The sequence below is a fragment of the Leopardus geoffroyi genome, chromosome A2 (assembly GCF_018350155.1).
Source record: "Leopardus geoffroyi isolate Oge1 chromosome A2, O.geoffroyi_Oge1_pat1.0, whole genome shotgun sequence".
NCBI lineage: Eukaryota > Metazoa > Chordata > Mammalia > Carnivora > Felidae > Leopardus > Leopardus geoffroyi.
The window spans coordinates 107822621-107843356 of NC_059331.1; the positions used below are offsets into that span (position 1 = coordinate 107822621).

Here is a 20736-nt window from a genome sequence, read left to right on the forward strand (position 1 = left end):
AAACCCAATCTGGTAGCTTAGCAAAGACTTTTTTTTTAGAGAAGAGTAGTCCGAGGTAATTGCCCAAATACAGACAGCACCTAGCCTTATAACCTGCAGATGAAAAGGGCAGATATATTTGAGGCAAATTAGAGGAGGGGAAGGTGACAGTGGTCAGTTTCATCCAGGAGTTGATGACAGGAGCAAGCAAGAGAATCAAGAAAAAGTATTTTGGAAACTAAAGGCAGTTTCCAAAATGGAGATTAAAAAGGGCCAGGACATAGTAAAGCATATTAATTCCTCTGTATGAAATAGTGGGCCGGCCAAGGCAAGGCTATCTGGGCAAAGATCGGTCAGCAATCAAGACTGGAGGCAGAGAAGACCAAATGAGAAGCACTGAAATTGTGAAAATAAGAGGTCTGAGCTACTTATGAGCTTGGGGGTGGCAGGGGAGGGAGATGGCCGTGGGGGTAAAGAGAGAAATCATTTGGAGGATGTTCAGATATAGAATCATCAGCATTCTTTGACCGTTGTGGAGATTTGTGTAACTCCAGGAAATCTAAGATGGATGACACAGAGAAAACTGTCATCTGCACAGACAATGGCTGAAACCCTAAGGAGAAATGAAAGAGCTCAGGTAGATGGGAAGAGAAAAGAGCAGCACAGAACAATAATCCTGGTGACCATCAACAATGAAAAGACAGATGAAGTTAGAAAAGCACATGAAGGTGACATATATCCAGCAAGGTGGTCAGAGAATTTTAGGACTCGAGAGGGTATGGAGGTGAGGAAGCCCAAAGAAGAAAAGAAATTGAGGAAATAGAAAATGATTCAAGGTTATGTGCAGCAAAATCTTGACAAAGGAAGGAAAAATTTGAAGGTCAGGAGTGACAAGGCAGAGAAGTTTTAGCAAGGTGGTATGTGAGAGAGTAAAGAGACAGCAGAGCCACTCACGGTTCAGCAAAAGGGTGATGAGGTAGTGGCAACTAAAAATAATTGTTTTAGGGGCGCCTGGGTGGCTCATTTGGTCGGGCGTCTGACTTTGGCTCAGGTCATGATCTCACAGTCCGTGAGTTCGAGCCCTGCGTCAGGCTCTGTGCTGACAGCTCAGAGCCTGGAGCCTACTTCAGATTCTGTGTCTCCCTCTCTCTCTGACCCTTCCTTGTTCAGGCTCTGTCTCTCTCTGTCTCAAAAATAAATAAACATTAAAAAAAATTGTTTTATACTCAGAAATTATATAGGAATAAAGATTTTTTAAAAAAATTAATGGGTTTTCCATTTTCTTCTTTCCCCAAGTATTTTATATATTTATTTTAAAATAGTCTGTGTAATATTTTGTATTTTATTTTAATATTTTAAATTAAACATTGCATGATACCATCTTCAAAAATCTGACATTCTTGTCAATAATGAAAACCCACTGTAAACTTTTAAGTGATAAAGAAAATGCAGGAAAGATAACTCCAAAATATGAAGTCTCAGCATTTAAGAAAAATTTACATGGTGAAAAAAATAACTGAAAAATATAGCAATCAGTTGCTTAAGAAAAAAAATTTTTTTGCAAATTTATTAATAAAATATGAACAACAATCTTGTTTTCAGCCTCTGATTCAATATTCTAGTTCAGGGTTTTTAGTTTATGGGGTAAAATCAAATCATAGGATCCACTATTGGTTTTTAACTGATGGAGTTGCTTGGAAAAAAATACCAATATTTTCTGTTTGATGCTTAATGAATAATTTATTTATCATTCAGTATAGAATAAGTTACTCATTTCTCTTGTTTTAATTTATTATTATTATTTTTTTTTTATTTTACAGAGTGTGCATAAGTGGGGGAGATGGGTGGAGAGAGAGAAAGAATCTTGACCAGGCTCCTTGCTGGGCACACAGCTCAAAGTGGAGCTGGATCCCATGACTCTGAGATCATGATCTGAGCGGAAATCAAGAGGTGAAGGCTAAAGTGACTGAGCCACCCAGGTACTCTAAGTTACTCATTTTTCCAAAAATAATTTACTGAAGAGTTTAATGTGGCTTGGCCAATAAAAGAGAAAACACTATGTAATTGTAAGAAAATGGTTGGAATTAAACTTGCATTCAAATTTTGTGTGTAAAATAAAGTTTTTTAAGATAAAACTATCAAGTACGTGAGATTATTGATCTTTTTGTGGTTGACCATTCAGTCAAATAACGTATATCTTTCTTGGGATAAATAACCTACTTCAGAAACAAATGTCCTTGGAGGCAGCATCTTCCAAGAAAACTATGAAGTTGACTTTACAGGAAGAACATTCTACACCAGTATAGCATTAATGTCATTCTAAATTTCTTGTCATAAAATGGGAAAAAATGCATTTCAAAACAATGTCTTTCTATAATGAGAATGACAGTCTTCATTTGATTATCTTGTCAATTTCTCAAAAATAGAATCCATGTTCCTCATTAAGGAATCACATAACAATTATTGTTGCCTGCATGACACTGGGATTATCTTTAGACCAATAGAATTGGCCAAAACAAATTAAAAGTTTGTTTTTAAAATTTTATAATGCTTTAAATGCTTTAAAATTATATAATGCTTGTAATAAAGAGGTAGATGAAGTGGTCAAATCAAAGCAAATAAAACTTATAAAAACAGATTTTGATCATGTTCAGACCCAATTTTATTGATATCAAGACCAAAGAACTCTACGTTCCTATACAGTCTGTGATCATAACCAAATTTCTACAGTTAAGATATTTCCTTTGTATTTTCAGTAAAGGCATAGGAAAATATATAATGTAAGAAATGGCTTATGGCTAAAGGAATTCTGACTGGTTACTATTCCACTGACTTGAAATTTATGGTTATGAGAATTAAGCAGTCATATTTTTCCTACACTGGCGGAATAAGAGGCTCTTAGTGACTGAGTGAGGCTGAAGGATATTAAATCATAACCATGCAAATATCTATTTGATAGAACATTTGGGTGGTGATATATATGGTGCACTAAAAGTCCACTTGTCTTTGTCAGATTTCTTCGAGACTCGGAGAGTAATTCCACAGTAAGTATAGACCCATTTCCAATTTCAGACGTACTAACATGGATAAGGTTTTCATTTTCATATTGGCTTTCGCTTCTTACACAGTGTGCGATACTAATTTGTTTCTGGATGTGTTCTACAAAAACTGGAGGACCCTTCCAGGAGCCTTTGAAATTCTTATTGCCTTGCTTGTTTCTGCTCACAGTGCTGACTTCTGTGTTGAAGACTGTCCAAATTGGAACTTACTGGGATGATTAACAGCTGCTACAAAATCAATACTCCATGGAGGGAAAACAGAATTGGGCTAAGATGGTCTTACATGAGCACTATTCTGTGGCAGAATATCTATCTATGTCAGCAAGCCAAGTATAATTTATGTTGGTGGAAGCATTTCCATGGATATAATCCATGGACTTTTCAGATTCAACCTCAGAGACCGAGGGGGTGAGGAAGATAATTCATAGGTTTTAATTATGCATAATTACGCATATTCTCAGTTGCAAAAATGATCACTGTTACACTTAGTAAGAAATGGATTTACTTAAATCTTTCATTATTTTAACATTTATTATGGTTGAAACACTAAGTCATACTATTATTGCTACTGCAATCTGCCTCAAAATGAGTCTTCAATTTTTTTCTGCACAAATTAAATTGAAAAATAATTCAGACATTTGTGTTTTGGTTTATGATACACTGATGCTCACATATGCCCTAAAATTCCTTTATATTTCTGTAGGTCTAAATAAATTTTTACAATAAACTATTATACTGCTTACAGTAACTTAATATTATAACTTAATTTTACAATAACAAGATAGATATGCTAACCGTTTAAAGAGAAAAATTAATTCTCTGAATTAATTTTTTTATTTCTTCTAGACACATTCAAGCAAAGATACATATATCTAATATTCTGCCTCCAATACAGTGGAATTAACACCTCTTTTCTGGCACAATATTCATCTTTGTATCCACTATAATGCTTACCCCAAGAGTTAGAGTGGGCAGTTTGTCAGTATTTGTGGAATGAACTAATGAATAAACTCCTTTGAGACTAAAATACTAAGCAGCACTAGGGCATTAAATGATAACTCAGCATTTTAGATTTTTTTATCTTAACATAAGTAAAGCATACACCGTCAAAGGTTAGGATATGTTTATTAAACAAAACGGTTTACAAATCCTAGTAATAGGCTCATCAAAGGAATATTTTGCAGATCTGTTAAACTGGATCTTTCATTAGGAATACTTTTGAGTACTAACACTCCTCTCCTTGATGCTGCATGTAATACTCTCCTTACTTTAAAACTTCGTGTTGCTTGGGTGAACAATAACATCACAAGGCAGCAAAAAATTAATGCACAAAAGGACTTAAAACTGTGTGTGTGGGGGGGGTGTGTGTGTGTGTGTGGCATCTGCCATTAATTTGAACTATACCCCTTGCGTATTGAATATATAATCTCTCTTGCTTTCTGTGCTGTTGGGAAAAGTGAATATTTTTGAACAGGGAGCAGTCATGAGTATGATTCTATTGTCCCCAGATGTGTGAGTTTCCCATCCGCATTTTATGTATAAATTCACACTCCAGCCCAAAGCCAAAAGGACAAAAGCATGAGAAGTCAGGGTCAGTGTTGTAATGAACTGAGAAAACCATAGCTATCAACAAAATCAGAAAGCTGGAAAATAAAATTAATGAGCCATTGTCTTAAGGCTAAATCTAAGGGCCTTGAGGTCCTTGGGATGTATAAGGCCTAATCCTCAAAGGGGAGACAGCCAAAGAGAAAGTGGAACTGTAAGAAGCAAAGGGAAAAAAAAACGCTAATTCAAAAAGACATATATAGCACCCCCATGTTCACTGCAGCATTATTTACAATAGCCAAGATATGGAAACAACCTAAGAGAGCATCAGTGGACAAATGGATAAAGAACTTGTAGCGCATATATAACATACTATTCGGCAATAAAAAAAGACTGGAATCTTCCCATTTGCAACAATATAGATTGACTGTGATGGCATTATGTTATGTGAAATAAGTCGAAAAGAGAAAAACAAATACTACATGATCTCACTTTTATCTGGAAACTAAAAAACACAAAACAAAAAAACTCAAAACAAACAAACAAGCAAACAAACAAAAAACAAGCTCATAAATAGAATAGATTGGTGGATGTTGGGGGAGACAAACGGGTGAAGGGGGTCAAAAAATATAAACTTCCAGCTATAAAATAGTAGTGGTGATATAGTGTACAGCATGGTGACTACCAATTAATAATAATGTATTGTACATTTAAATGTTGATGGGCCGCCTGGGTGGCTCAGTCGGTTGGGCGTCCGACATCAGCTCAGGTCACGATCTCGCGGTCCGTGAATTCGAGCCCCGCGTCGGGCTCTGGGCAGATGGCTCAGAGCCTGGAGCTTGCTTCCGATTCTGTGTCTCCCTCTCTCTCTGCCCCTCCCCCGTTCATGCTCTGTCTCTCTCTGTCTCAAAAATAAATAAACGTAAAAAAAAAAAAAAAAAATTAAATGTTGCTAAGAGGGGCGCCTGGGTGGCTCAGTGGGTTAAGCGTCTGACTTCAGCTCAGGTCACGATCTCACGTTCCGTGAGTTTGAGCCCCGTGTCGGGCTCTGGGCTGATGGCTCAGAGCCTGGAGCCTGCTTCTGGTTCTGTGTCTCCCTCTCTCTCTGCCCCTCCCCCGTTCATGCTCTGTCTCTCTCTGTCTCAAAAATAAATAAACGTTAAATTTTTTTTTTAAATAAATGTTGTTAAGAAAGTAGATTTTAAAAGTCCACCTCACAAGAAAAAGAAAAAAATAATCTATATTTATGGTACAGTTGTTAATCAGACTTATTGTGGTGATCATTTCCCAATGTATACAAATATGAATCACTTAGTTGTACATCTGAAACTAATATAAAGCCATAGGTCAATTATACCTCAATAAAAAAAAAAAAAGAAGTAAAGAACAACATATGAAATAAAAGAATTTGTCATGGTCTGGTACAGAGAACTCCATACAGATGACTTCATTCTGCAAAGTGCACGAAATAATGTAGTCCAAAAGGAAAAGTATTTCCCATTCAGCAGTGAAATAAAGATACTAAGTCACTTTCCATCATAGTACCTGCATCTTTTCCTTCATAACACTTACCACTACTGAAAATTCACACATTTTTGTCTCACTCCCTATGAAAACGGCAACTAAATGAGAACTAAAGTTTTGCCTGTCCTAGTCTCCTATACTGATTTCCATTGTATCATCCAATGTTTAGAATTGTGTCCAGAACATAATAGCTGCTCACATAAACAAAATTAAATTGCTGCACAAATTAATGAAAGGAAAAGACATGAGAATGTACAAAAGTAAAAGAGATCAACAGAACAGCAACTAAAGTTTAGTAAAGTCTAACTACTTAAAATGTGATCTAACCAAATCAAACCACATCAAATCTCCAACACTATTAAATTCTTTAAAAGGCAGGGCTATGAAGCAGGTTAAAAGTGAATATTTGAATGTAAATTTAAGTATCATGGTGGTATGTTTAAAAACATTTAAATACATTTGAATAATCCTGTGAAATTTTAAAGATTACCCATTGTTCCACAATATTTTTGAATTATATTAAGAAGATAAAGTTTCATTTCCCTTTCCATACCTCCACACTCCAGAGGTTAATATTGTGAACATATATAACTCTTTCATAAGTTCTTAGACCTAGAGCTATACAAAACCATTCATATTTTATCACCATCATCATTCCCAATATTTATTAAGCACCAGTGCTACATATTGTTTTAAGAGCTTCTTAAGAAAATTTCTATATTATCCCCATTCACAAAATAATAGAAGAAACAGTGCTTATTTATGGGCAATTTGCTTTTGTGATTGAACATTATAATTTTGGGACCTCTTTTCCTGTTGTGTATCACTTAAAAACTGATAGACCTGTAGGCTGTTTACAATTTTATGTCATTAAACATAACCAATGCAGCTTAGGCTTCTCTATTATTTATTTCTGTAAAATGGATTCTAAGAAATGGGATTGATGGCTCAAAAGTTATTCACACTTAAATTTTTTTTTAAGAGTGTTTATTTTGAGAGACACAGAGACAGTGAGAGTGGCGAGGTGCAGAGACAGAGGGAGAGAGAGAAACTCAAGCCAGCTTCTGGCTGCCAGTGCAGAGCCAGATGTGGAGCTTGAACTCATGAAACCGTGAGATCATGATCTGAGCTTAACTGAGCCACCCAGACACCCCAAAAGTTATTCACATTTTAAATTTTAACAAATGAAATCAAATTATTCTCCAAAAGACTATTTAAATTTAAAGATCACACAACTACAAATGTCCTTATTTTTGTGCATACTTACTGACCTTAGACAGATATTATCAATCTTGGTGAATTTGAATAGTCTGAAAGACAAAATATGATATCTATTGCATAATGCTGCATTTCCTTGTAAACTAACAGTATTTGGAAGCTTTTCATCTGGTTATCGATTATAATTCTTATAGTCTTAGTCCATTTTCCTATTAGACGCTTATTTTTATTAAGAATTACTATTTTTGTTTATTAACCCCACATTTACTACTTGTGCTGAAATTATTTTTGACTTTTAACTGTTAATGACTCTAACATTAAAAAATATATATATATTTTAACATTTACCTATTTTTGAGAGACTGAGAGAGACAGCACGAGCAGGGGAAGGGTAGAGAGAGAAGGAGACACAGAATCTGAAGCAGCCTCCAGGCTCTGAACATGCTGTTCGCACAGAGACCAACGTGAGGCTCAAACCCACGAACCGTGAGATCATGACATGAACCGAAGTCGGATGCTTAACCAACTGAGCCACCCAGGCGCCCCTTAACATTTTTTTTAATAAAAGGTTATGAAAAGTAATTGTAATTTCCTTTTACTTGACAGACTCTAAGTTTCCTGTTTGCCTGAGACAGGTTTCTCCTATCCTAAGCAATATACTTGCATATTTTCTTCTAATATATTTTTAATGTATTACATCAATTTGCATTTTAAATCTATTTGATGTATATTTCACAAGGATCTGAATGGGAATATAAATTTATTTTCATTCAAATTAGTAACCAATTCTGTAACTTAATTTACTATGCATTTCAATCTTACCCAATTATCTGAAAATTCAACACTAAACAAGTATTAAATCCCCTGCAATGGAGTAATGTAATTATTTTGGTCTAATTTTATATTCCATTCTATTCATCTGTTTTTGTGCTACCATATTTTAGTTACAGTAACCTAGTAGTATTTTCTACATAGCAAGGAAATTGACCATTATAGGACATTATTTTTAAAAATTATAAAAGAGAATATCTCCAATTATAAATTACCATTTATCAAAATAACTACTAGATCTTATAAGAATTCTCAGTAGCAATAGACTAAAGGTATAAAATAATTTGAGGACACTTGATTTCTTAATAATATTAAATAGTCCCATGTAGGAACATGAAATGACTTATTATTCAGGTCCTGTTTTATAACTTTGTATAAAATTAGTTTTCTCCATATAGGCTGGATATCTTTCTCATATTTAATTTTTTTAAATATTTATTTATTTTTGAGGGAAAGAGAGAGCTTAAGAAGGGGAGGGGCAGAGAAAGAGGGAGACACAGAATCCGAGTGGTCTCCACGCTCTGAGCTGTCAGCACAGAGCCCAACGAGGGGCTGGAACTCCAAACTTTGAGATCATGACCTGAGCTGAAGTCGGATGCTTAACCGACTGAGCCACCCAGGCGCCCCTGGGTATCTTTCGTATTAAATGTAAACTTTGGTATTTTATCGTTTTCTGATACTGTTAATTAAATTATATATATTAATATATTAACTGGTAATTTCATAAAGGAAAGCTAGATGGTCATTTTTTATACATTTATGTAGTATTTGGCACCTTATATTCATTTACTGTTTAGCTTATGCAAAATTTACTACATATGTCATGATATAACTTTCAAATAATAATGTTGTCTCTTACTGAAATTTTCAATATTTATGACTTACTTAAATTTGTTACCATTATATTACCTTACTTTTCTAAAAGTATTAAGGAGTGATAGAAAAATCCCTGTATTCTTCCTAATATTTTGAATGCTTTTAATATGCATTATTAATATGATATTAACTATGCATTTGTAGAAAAGATTGTACATATTTTCAAGTTTTTAATTTTGAAAAATGGCAAACCTTTTTTTTTTTCTTTTTAATGTTTGTTTATTTTTGAACTAGAGAGAGCTTGAACAGGGAAGGGACAGAGAGAGAGAGAGAGAGAGAGAGAGACAGAAGATCTGAAATGGGTTCTGCATGGACAGCAGAGAGTCCCACGTGGGGCTCAGGTAATGGCCTGAGCCAAAGTCAGAGCCTTAAGGGACTGAGCCTGTTTTTGTTTTTGTTTTTTTTTAATCATTACACTAATATTTACCACTATGGCTTTCTTAAAACTTTACTTGGTCAACAGATTTTAGTCTTTAAATATAATACTTAAATTTATTTGCTAATTATATTGTTTGAAACTGTAGCATTTATATTCCTATGTGTATTTTCTTTTTGGGGTCGTTCATGAGGTAATGATATTGACATTTGCAAGCTATGTAAAATGAATGGGAAAACATTCCATTTTAATCTATATTCTGAAATAACTTCTAATATATAAGAATTATTTGTGCTGTGAAAGACCATCTTACATGACACCAGAACTACCAAAGTAGTTTTCTCACTACATGCTATTTTTTCATCTTTGTTATATGCTTAGAGCAGTGGTTCTCAAAGCATGATCCTAGAAAAGCCATACTGGGATCACCTGGGAACTTGTTAGAACCATAAATTTGGGTGCCCCATCTCAGACCTAATGAAATAGAAAGGATATAAGGATCATCAAACTGGAGTTCAACATGCCCTTCAGGTGATTCTAATATATTCTTAAATTTGAGAACTACTGGCTTAGATTTAAAACTCCCTCCTCTTAAGGAAATTTCAGCTACTTATTTTAGAATGCAAAATATTCCGTTTCTTCCATATGATAAAGTTTAATGACATAAACATGCAAACCACATACTTTTGTAATTAAATATGTTCCATAGCTGTAGTTATAGCCTCAAACCAATTACGCTGCGTATTTAATTTCTGTTAATGTATATATATACATATATAATTTATACATATTATATATTATATATTATATATTATATATGTGTATTTATATATGTCATATATAATATATATATATATATATATATATATATATATATATATATATATATATATATATATATATTCTTGGAGAGGAACATCACCAAGATGGCAGAATAGGAGTTTTCGGCTATAATCCCCCTCAAAGAACCATAAAAGTGACCACTCACAGATCACAGTACCTTTGTGGGAGTCAGAGGGTCCAGCGAAGCTCTGGCACACCACTGGAGCAGAAGATCCGACAACAGATGCAAGGTGGAGGGCAAGAACACTCTCACTTCACCTGCGACGCCCCTTCCCAAGGTGGCGCAGCTCACTGACAAAGGCAATGACCCTCAGCTGGAGATTTCTCTCACGGAAGACCCTGAGTGTTGTTGAGTGCGCATCTTCCTAAACTTTGCTGCACACTGCCGGACAGAACACTTCTTTTTTTTTTTTTTTTTTTTTTTTTTGCCTCACCCAGAATACTGAGGGCATCAGCACAGCTGAGTGGTAAGGAGAGGCTGGGAGCAGGCAGCAGACGCGAGGACTCACGGCCAAAAAGGTTTCGAACTCAACAGAGGATGATGGAACCTTCAAACCACGAACGGCATCAGGCCTGCCCACAGCACCTTGTTAAAACCCCACTGCCCCACGGCCACCCGCCCTGCCTAGACTACCCCCACATCCCCGACTGAGAACATGCCCCAGAGCGCGCCCCGCCCCGGAGCGCACCCTTGTGAGTCGGAGGGCAAGCTTGGCCGCCTGCTTCTGAGCATGTGCAGACTGCCGGGTCAACTCTGCAGGATCGCAGGCAGGCCGGGAAACTTCAGCTTTCCCGAGCACTGCTCTGGAGAAAATACACGGGAGCCTCTCAACACCCACCCAGGCTTTGAGGATCGAGAGATAGCATCCATTCTTAAAAATGTACCCCCCCACCCATGTCCCCGTCCCAAGATATGGGGAAGAGGTGCATCTACAGAAAAGCTCTGGGACAGTTTCAGACTCCCTAACTGAGCTGACTGAAGCCAGTGAGCAGGGAGTTGGAGGAGTTGAAGGCTTCTTCAAGTGCAGTCTGTGGATTTGAAAGCAGCGCTGTTATCTGGTTCCAGTGATCTGGGAGTGGTCCTGCCTGCTCAAGACCCTTAGCAGTGATCTGGGAGTGGTCCTGCCTGCTCAAGACCCTTAGCAGTGACCTGGGAGTGGTCCTGCTTGCTCAAGACCCTTAGCAGTGATCTGGGAGTGGCCCTGCCTGCTCAGAAACCCACAGGGGTCATGCTCATCCCATCCGTGCTCCCAGCAGCAAGCTTGCCAACATCCCTCCGACTGCGGATATTGAAGCAGTCCGGTAATTCACCTCCAGCGCTGATCAGCCACTACTTTTTAGTAAACCTGTTCGTTTGTATTGCCACATTATGAGCTTTACACTTACCAAGAATCATTTTTGTTGTTTCCAACACTGTTTATACCAATTTTAGTTTTTATTATAATTACTAATTTAATTTCATACTATATAAAATAAAAATATGATTACAAAATTTTTTGTTTTATATCGAAACGAAGATCTGATATAAATGCAATGCTGAAACTGCTATAGAATTATATATTTTTTGCTATAGAATTACCTATAAGGAAAATCATTATAGAAGATTTAAGGATTGTAAAAATCTAGAAGGGTTTTATACTCAGATTGCATCCTAAGTGTCTTTTGAGTTTTTATTCCACTTAACAGAAACTGCAAATGGAAATCATTAGATGGTTTATTACGGAATGTGATTTACGCAAGACTGACTTTGTAGAACCTCAGATCCACGTTCGAACAAATGGTATTAGATGGGTCTATAAGGGAAGATTGACCAATTGTATTGTATTTATAAGTTAGGTTAAAATATTCAAAATTCTGTGTATCATTTTTATGACACTTTATCTTTCGGTTAATATGTAGCTGTCACTCCTGGCAGAAGCACTCCTGTTGCACATATTGGACTACTTAACTTCCTGATTATAAGCATTCAATCATTTCATGGCCCCTCTTGAAAGGCAAACACCACACCTGGCTTCCAAGATTCTTCAAGATATGGAAGTGGCAACATGGCAACAGCCTTTTTTTTTTTTTTTTTTTTTTGCCATATGTCTCCACCTTCTCTATGTTCCAGGCTCATGGACTGGAACACATCAAATGTTTTCTTACGTCAATTTCTTTACATAGAGTTACACCTGCTTGCCCTGATCTGTCCATCTCTTTAGTGACCAGTTCATTTTTGTACTCCTCAGATCTTTGCTTAAATACATCTTCTTTTCTAGGCTTTCCCTGACCATCAGATCTAAAGTTCCTTATTCTAGTTCATGATAACTTTAGTTTTCGTTCATTGAATTTATAACAATTTCCAAAAAAAATGTGTACTTGTGGATTTGTTTTTTAATGATTCTACCATTAAACTCTAAGCTCTAATAATGACTTGATCTGTTTAACTCGTTCCTAGAAGACTAAGGCCTGGCCAAAAATGAGGGGGACTTAGTTTTGTTTGTTTATTAAACAAATGGATGAAGAATCAACTATGAGGACAAAATTAATGGCATATGTGAATCTGGTGGTATGGAAAGTTTTCTTCCTGCAATTATCGAGATTATCTATAGTTATGTTCAAGTGTAAAGTAAGAGTGAAAGGTGACACATACCAGTTGTTTTTCATTAATTTCTATATCTGTGCCTCTAATGTGATTGTTCAGCTTTTCATGACAATTCTCTCGCCTTACTATAATGTACGCTTAGTGATCACATAGATTCCTTCTATCTTGTTCACTGCCATTCCTCAAACAGTATCTGGCACATAGTAGGTGCTATATAATTATGCTTTTATTGAAGGACCACCACTGTACAACAATATCTATTTTTAGAGTTAATTATGATTTCAGGATTATTTCCAGTTGTTCTGGCTAAAATTGAAAAGCATTACTCAGAAGGAATTAGCAGAAATGGGCTGGTTATTTACCCATTTCCCTTTTCTTCCTGCACAGAAAGAATTCCTTCTGCAGCTTCCTTAAAATTAGGTGCAGCAAATGATTCAGATAGGGACAGTGGTTTTGAGTGAAACATTTTCCAAGCCTGGCCCATAAAAGCCCTCCTTTCAAAAGTCCTCTATTTTCTTGAGCCTGGGCCACTGAGTGACCAAGTGGACTAGAACCTCTCCAAATGGTAACCCATGCTGACTATTAGGTGACGGAACTGATTCTTTTTTTTTTTTTTTTTTAATGTTTATTTATCTTTGAGAGACAGAGAGAGACAGAGCATGAGTGGGGGAGGAGCAGAGAGAAAGACACAGAATCCAAAGCAGGCTCCAGGCTCTGAGCTGTTGGCACAGAGCCCGATGCAGGGCTCAAACCCACAAACTGTGAGATCCTGACCTAAGCCGAAGTTGGACACCTAACCAACTGAGCCACCCAGGCACCCCAAGGGAAGAACTAATTCTTAGTTGTTGTCAGACCACTGTTATTCTGGGGTTGTTTGTGCCAGTACTCAACCCACTCTGACTAATACAAGGGATATTCCACAGTGCATATGAAGATGATATTTATATATTTCTGACCATCACAGGTTTTTCTAAAAGTTTGAAGCAAGTTCTACATAAAGTATAAAACACTTATGGCCAGCCAATGAAGGGCAATACGTGCAATCCTGAAAACTCTACTGATAATACAGTCAAACTTTGAGATCTCCTTGTAACTAGGAGGTATCAAGTTCTAAGAGATAGTTTCCAGTACAAATTGTATGCCACCTTCATGTGTCCCATGCTGGTGATATGAAAAAGCTGAAACCCCCCCTCTCATCTTTTCAATATTCCAACTGGTCTGCTTCTTATATATTCAGGAATAGCTTGAGATAGATCATTCATTTCATTTTATTGTTTTTTGGATCCATTGAGACAGGAGAATACAAATTGCTAAGTAGAGGTGGCCTTGCTGAGGGACAGCCAAAGCTTGAACTCTGATTGCTCTGATTCCGATCCTGAGTGTTGAGCCTTTGGCTTGCTGGGGCAGAAGCAAATATTTCAGGGAGGGATTTTCTCCTTTCTTCCTACCCCGCCTTCCCATGTTTTACTCACTGAAAGAGGCTCCAAGTCAAACGGACAAAGACCCTTCTAAAATGACCTCACTCGGGGCGCCTGGGTGGCGCAGTCGGTTAAGCGTCCGACTTCAGCCAGTCTCGATCTCGTGGTCCGTGAGTTCGAGCCCCGCGTCAGGCTCTGGGCTGATGGCTCAGAGCCTGGAGCCTGCTTCCGATTCTGTGTCTCCCTCTCTCTCTGCCCCTCCCCCGTTCATGCTCTGTCTCTCTCTGTCCCAAAAATAAATAAACGTTGAAAAAAAAATTAAAAAAAAAATAAATAAAATAAAAAATAAAAAAATAAAATGACCTCACTCAAAATCCACTCTGTTTAGTTTGTTCTGTTCTACTTCAAAATCACAAATATATTTGATATATTCTTTTATTAGGTCCTAAACTTGGCATTTCAAATTTAGTACTTAAATACATCTAGCAATTACCTATGTAATGTGCAGTAGACTTCTAACAAAATTTTCTTTCCTTAGGAAGCTAATTTTTGAACATTAAGTGATTTGCAATCTGAACTATACAATCTGTCATTTCACCAGTGAGTCTTTGTGCCATGTCTATACTGAGTGTCATTATATGTCCCTCTACCTCTCTGATTCATCCATCTTTTCATTTCACAGCACCATTCTATTATCATTTCCATGCCACTTGCAGTATGTCTAATTTGGTCAAACAGTTCTCCATCTTTTCTTCGTATTGAAATTGACTTACTTTGGGATATATAGTTTAGAATAGGTTTTTCGAGTTTGTCATAAATCCAGCACTAATCTTCATTAGTTACAGATAAATGTATAAATTGATTTGCATATTATATTAAGCTATCTCATCTAAGAATAGGAAATGTCTCTGTTCTGATCCCTCATGTCTTTGTAGAGAGTTTTAACATTTTCTATACATAGGTCTTGTATATACTTTATTAATTATTAGATGTTTTCTGTTTTTTACTGCTGTTTTTGTAAATTCATTGATTATTACTGATATAATGGAGTATTAGTGAATATATATATTAGAGAGAGAGAAAAAACAAACATGAGTGGGGGAGAGGGGCAGGAGGAGAGAAAGAGAGAGAGAGTGAGAGACAGTGAGAGACAGAGAGGGGAGAGAGACAGAGAGAGAGAGAGAGAGAGAGAATATCTTAAACAGGCTCCACTCAGCAGGGGGCCTGGCACAGGCCTACAACCTACAACCCTGGGATCATGACCTGAGCCAAAATCAACAGTTGAATGCTCAACCGACTAAGCTACGCAGACACCTTATACTTTGAATATTTAAGTTGGTTTTCAGTTTGGCAACTTTGCTACTCTCCCATATTTAGTTCTAATATATTTTCAATTGGGATATTACATTTTGTGTTTATGGGTTTTTTTATTTGTTTGTTTTTCTGGTCTTTTTCATTCTACATTGTTTATGTGTAATTCTCTCCACTGTAATTTTATAAAATCAATTTTGCAATAGAACTGATTAATTCTTTTCAATTATCCAGTATTTTGTTGTGCCAGCATTCTACATATATTTTTTTCCTGTTGTTGTTAATCTTTGCTATATTTCCCATCTTATTTTTATTAGTTTCCTTTCTCATTTCTTTGGGTTTTAGCTATTTCTCCTTTCCCAACACCTTGAGTTTTGTATTTAATATGTCTGTTTCTTGATACTAGGGTTTCTCAACCTCAGCACTACTGACATTTTGAGCTATGTAATTCTTTCTTGTGTGTCTGGGGGCTTTTTTTGTGCACTGGGAGTGCTTAGCAGCATTCCTAGCCTCTACCCACTAGCTGCCAATAGCCATCCCCTCTCATTCATGACAATCAAATGTGTGTGCAAACATTGCCAAGTGTCTCCTGTGGTGGGAAAAAATTATATGCTTTTGAGGGCCACTGGAAACTGACCAAAAGCATATAAACACTGAGAAGTGTTTATCCAAGAAAAACTACTTAAGCTCAGATAAGAGCAGTGGCAATCGGTCATGATTCAGCTTTGGGCTACTCCCTTATCCTCCAGCTCCATCACTGTTCTACTTCTAAAGTGTGAGCAAGCCATGAAAGCAAGCAACTTTACTGGCAGGGGAACTGACTGGATTTGGAGTGGAAGGTAGAAAAACTCCATGACCCAGAGAGTTATCTAAAACAAGAGTAATCTCAGTAGCAAGTGGGTAAGGAAGGCCAGTGTCCCAGCTGGCTTGAGTTTGCAAAACTGATTAAGGCAAACAACTAAGGAGCCAGCTAACAGGAAATTCAACAGGAGACCTGAGGAATGAGATAGCCATAATGGGCCTTGATTGGCTGTCTGAAAGGCTGTATGCATGTGCAAGGCTGCAAACATGTTCAGGAAAGACCAAAAAGAGCCCTAGTTGACTATACATCCTTGGCTAGTGAGAATTTTTATGCATGGGCAAAAGAGACAGAAGTAGGGATGGCAGATATTAAAAGCTGAAGTAGGATTAAAAATTGCCTGAAGTGTATGTGTGTTCCCCAGCAAACACACAGATCCAATGGCAAAGGGGTGAAGATTTATTGCCACAAACTTACTGAGCACAAACTCTGATCAATCATGCTGACACAGAGGTGATCTCCAGGAAGCCAGGATTAAAATAAACACAAGAATTAAAAAGAGAAAACAAGGGGGGCGCCTGGGTGGCGCAGTCGGTTAAGCGTCCGACTTCAGCCAGGTCACGATCTCGCGGTCCGTGAGTTCGAGCCCCGTGTCAGGCTCTGGGCTGATGGCTCAGAGCCTGGAGCCTGTTTCCGATTCTGTGTCTCCCTCTCTCTCTGCCCCTCCCCCGTTCATGCTCTGTCTCTCTCTGTCCCAAAAATAAATAAACGTTGAAAAAAAATTAAAAAAAAAAATTAAAAAAAAAAAAGAGAAAACAAAACAAAACTGAGTCATCAGCAGCCATACACCACAGGAGAGAAATGCTCCACATGGTAAGTGTGGGCAAGTCACTAAACAAACACAGGAACAACTATAACCACTGTGAGCAGATCCAAATCCAAACTTATTACAATAAATTGTATATAATATCCAGTTACCAGCAAAAAATTAGAAGACATGCAGAGGAAGAGCAAAATGTGCCACATGTTTTGGGAAAAATAGTCTTGGATGTGGTCAAGATGTTATTAAATTCTCTGATGAGCACCAGATGTTGAACTTAGCAGAAAATGACTTCACAACAGCTATTTTAAACATGTCAAAGGAACTAAAGTAAACTATATTTAAAGAATAAAGGAAAGCATAACAACAATGACTCTTCAAATAAAAAATACCAATTAAAAATGGAGAAATTATAAAAGGAGAAACAAATGGAAATTCTGGAGTTAAAAACTACATTAACGAAAACAAACAAAAAATACACTTAAGGAACTCAAGAGAATGGCATTATTCATAACATCCAAAGAATCAAAACAATCTAAATGCCTCTCAACTGGTGAATGACTAAACAATATGTGGCATGCCCACACAATGGGATACTACTCAGCAATAAAATGGAATACAGTATTCATGTAGTTCATATGGGTGAACTTCAAAGATATTATGTGAAGTGAAACAAGCCAGATGCAAAGGACTACATATTGTACGATTTCTTTTATGTGAAATATCTATATACAGAAAAATTAGTTGTTTAGAGTTAGGGGAAGAAGCCAGAATTGACTACAAATGGGCATGAAGCTTCTTGTTTAGGTAATGAAAATCTTGTAAAATTGGATGGATTTAGTAAAATCATAGTTCACTTAAAATGAGTGAAATAGGTTGTGTGTAAGTTACATGCCCATAAAACTGTTAAAAACATTATTATGCATACTTCATGTCAAAGATAAGTAGGACTTTTTGGATCAAATGCATAATGGTGTAATAGTATTATTAATGATTGTATATTTACCTTTCATTATGTACCATTGTTTGAGGCTCTTTAAATGTATAACGACATTATTTGTAACAATGAGAGTACAGATAAATAAATGGACACTCAGAAAAAATATTGCTAAAGGAACCTTGCTCAGGTAGCTTAACTTCCTAAATTCACAGATTCAATCAATGACTTCTATAATCTACGAGAGCAGTGTGTGTGGGTGCTTGTGTGTGTGTGTGTGTGTGTGTGTGTGTGTGAGTGTGTGTGTGCAGGCACATCAGACTGTGTAGCATGACGTGAGATTAATATTAAACAGTGTATGTTAAATGAAATGTAATGTACATAATATATCTTAAGAATTAATAATTACCAAGTAACATATATGTATGTATAAAATCACTATTAAAAATATTAATTCCTTAGGGATTAGAATTACAATAACTATTTTAATTGTCAAATGATATTTTAGTTTCCATCTAAGATTTTTCAAGAAATTAAGTAAAAAGTTAGCCTTTTGACGTTTTAACCACTTGAGAATGATAATAGCATTTTTCTTAGACTTCAGACCTAAGCATAAAAACCTAATAGGTTATATAATATTTTGATACATATCTCAAAGTAAGATAAAATTTGATGCATCATCTTCACATTTTAACTGTGGAGTTTCAGTCTATAGTCAAAAACATAACTATCTTACAAACCATTCTACCCCTTATTTTAGTAACCCAAATAGTCAAATCAACTGGGGAAAAAAAAAAAGTTTCTTTCCTTTGTTTAACACATGAAAAATTTATCTATTGCTGGTTCTTTGACTTTGAATAAATTCGTAAGTTTTATTATAGCCCATTAAAAGAGGTGTTTTGCTGACACAGAGATAAAATAAATTATTTATAATCAGTAAATCTTCACAGTGTAAGAGTTTATACACAGTGATTATTCCAGACTGGTAAAAAAGAACATTTAATGCAAAATCTTACCACGCCAATGGAAAAGTAATTATTGATGATACTGTAAGGCACTGGGTCTCCCTTCTCATCTTTGTCATTAGGTATGACTTCAAACTTCCACCTGTCCAACATGATTTCTGTGCTGTTTTCAATGTCTTTTAGGATTTTCATCAGATTCTCACCTTCATAACCTAATGAAACAAAAATTATCTTGAGAAAAAAAAATAACCAAATAACAAAAGCTGTATTTATGTGTGTCTGAGTGTGTGCATGTGGATACATCACTCTAAAGCTAAACAATGCATTTTAAAGCAAAGTCTAATACAAGATAAAGAATTAACTGTAATCGTTAAGCTCATAAAAATATTTTACCTTTAGCTTTAATTTGCAACTCACATTCCTCTCCTAGGGTGCCAATTCTCAGTATTGTCCAAGAACAAAAGAATATCTCCACTGCTTATCCCCTCAAAACTATATCATTGAATTCAGAATGAAATTAATGCCTGCTTTAACTCTCTTTCAGACAGGCAACAGCCTTGACCCAGTTGTTGAAGTAAAAATCCTAGATACAATTTTAGACTTGACCCTTTACAATCCTCCTTTATCTTCACACTTTGCTCTCTACTGATATGGAACAACTTTCAGTTTAAGTAGAAGAAGGTCCTTCTCTTTCTCATTTTGTGCACTATATTGCCTTATTCTATATACCCAGAGTACCCTTTTCTTTTGGTTGCCTTGCTTCTGCTCCCTTTGCAGGTTTTATATTTGATAGCGCTTCTTTCCAGAAGCCACCCTCCCAAAATAAATGGCTTCTATACAGTGCCACAGCACACAGCTCTCCACACTAGTGGCACCTTAGAACCACTACATTGCATTGTAGTTATTTGCATTGTTCTCACTGCAAGTGTCCTTTACCAGGTCTTCCCGGGAGCAGATGCTCAACAAGTCTTGTTTTAATGAGTCTACTGCAGATAGTCAACATGGCCTGAAACTACAATTATTGCTTACTATGATATTTTCTCTTAAATGTATTTGTATCTATATAACCTTATAGTTCAGACATCCTAATCCTGGTTGTGTTATTTAATATTTGCTGTTAACCTCCCTAAATAGCGTCCTCCTCCTAAGTAAAAACTTAGATTTATTGTGAGAATTAAATGAGAAAATGCATAAAAGGTCTTAGTATATGAGGCATAAGAATAGGAATTTCTCAACTGTATAATACTACTAATGATAATAGAATTAGAAATATTGTATTAAGTTAAATAATATCTCCCTCTCTAACTCTGCACATACATACACACACACATTCTTGAGAGTATATTTTGAATTGAAACAAGATTTTCATAGATTTTCTGTGTCCAACTTTGGTCTATATTTTAATAATGTATTCATTGAACGAGTAACTGCCTGAGGCTATGAGGCCTGATCAGAGGTGTTAGCACACATAACATTGGAATTAATTGGATTAAAAGAAAGAAGAATAGGCACTGTAATATGCCAACATTCTTTAAAAATAAATAAGTGTAATGATGGTGTATTTGTTGAATTAACCATTAGAAGGTAAGATAGACAGAAACTAGGAATGCCTATTTCGGCACCTACCATTACATTTTTCTTACACAGGTAA

At 36.2% G+C, this 20736-nt stretch overlaps 1 protein-coding gene across 10 annotated transcripts in view; it reads right to left on the minus strand.

Moving 5' to 3' along the window:
- The window catches only part of DGKB (diacylglycerol kinase beta), a 714685-nt gene that overhangs the window by 390707 nt on the left and 303242 nt on the right, over positions 1 to 20736 (minus strand). For all 10 annotated transcript variants that reach the window (XM_045494973.1, XM_045494971.1, XM_045494970.1 and 7 more), the window contains one exon: positions 19137 to 19297. In XM_045494973.1, coding sequence (XP_045350929.1) covers positions 19137 to 19297 — 161 coding nt within the window. The remainder of the gene's footprint in view (positions 1 to 19136; positions 19298 to 20736) is intronic.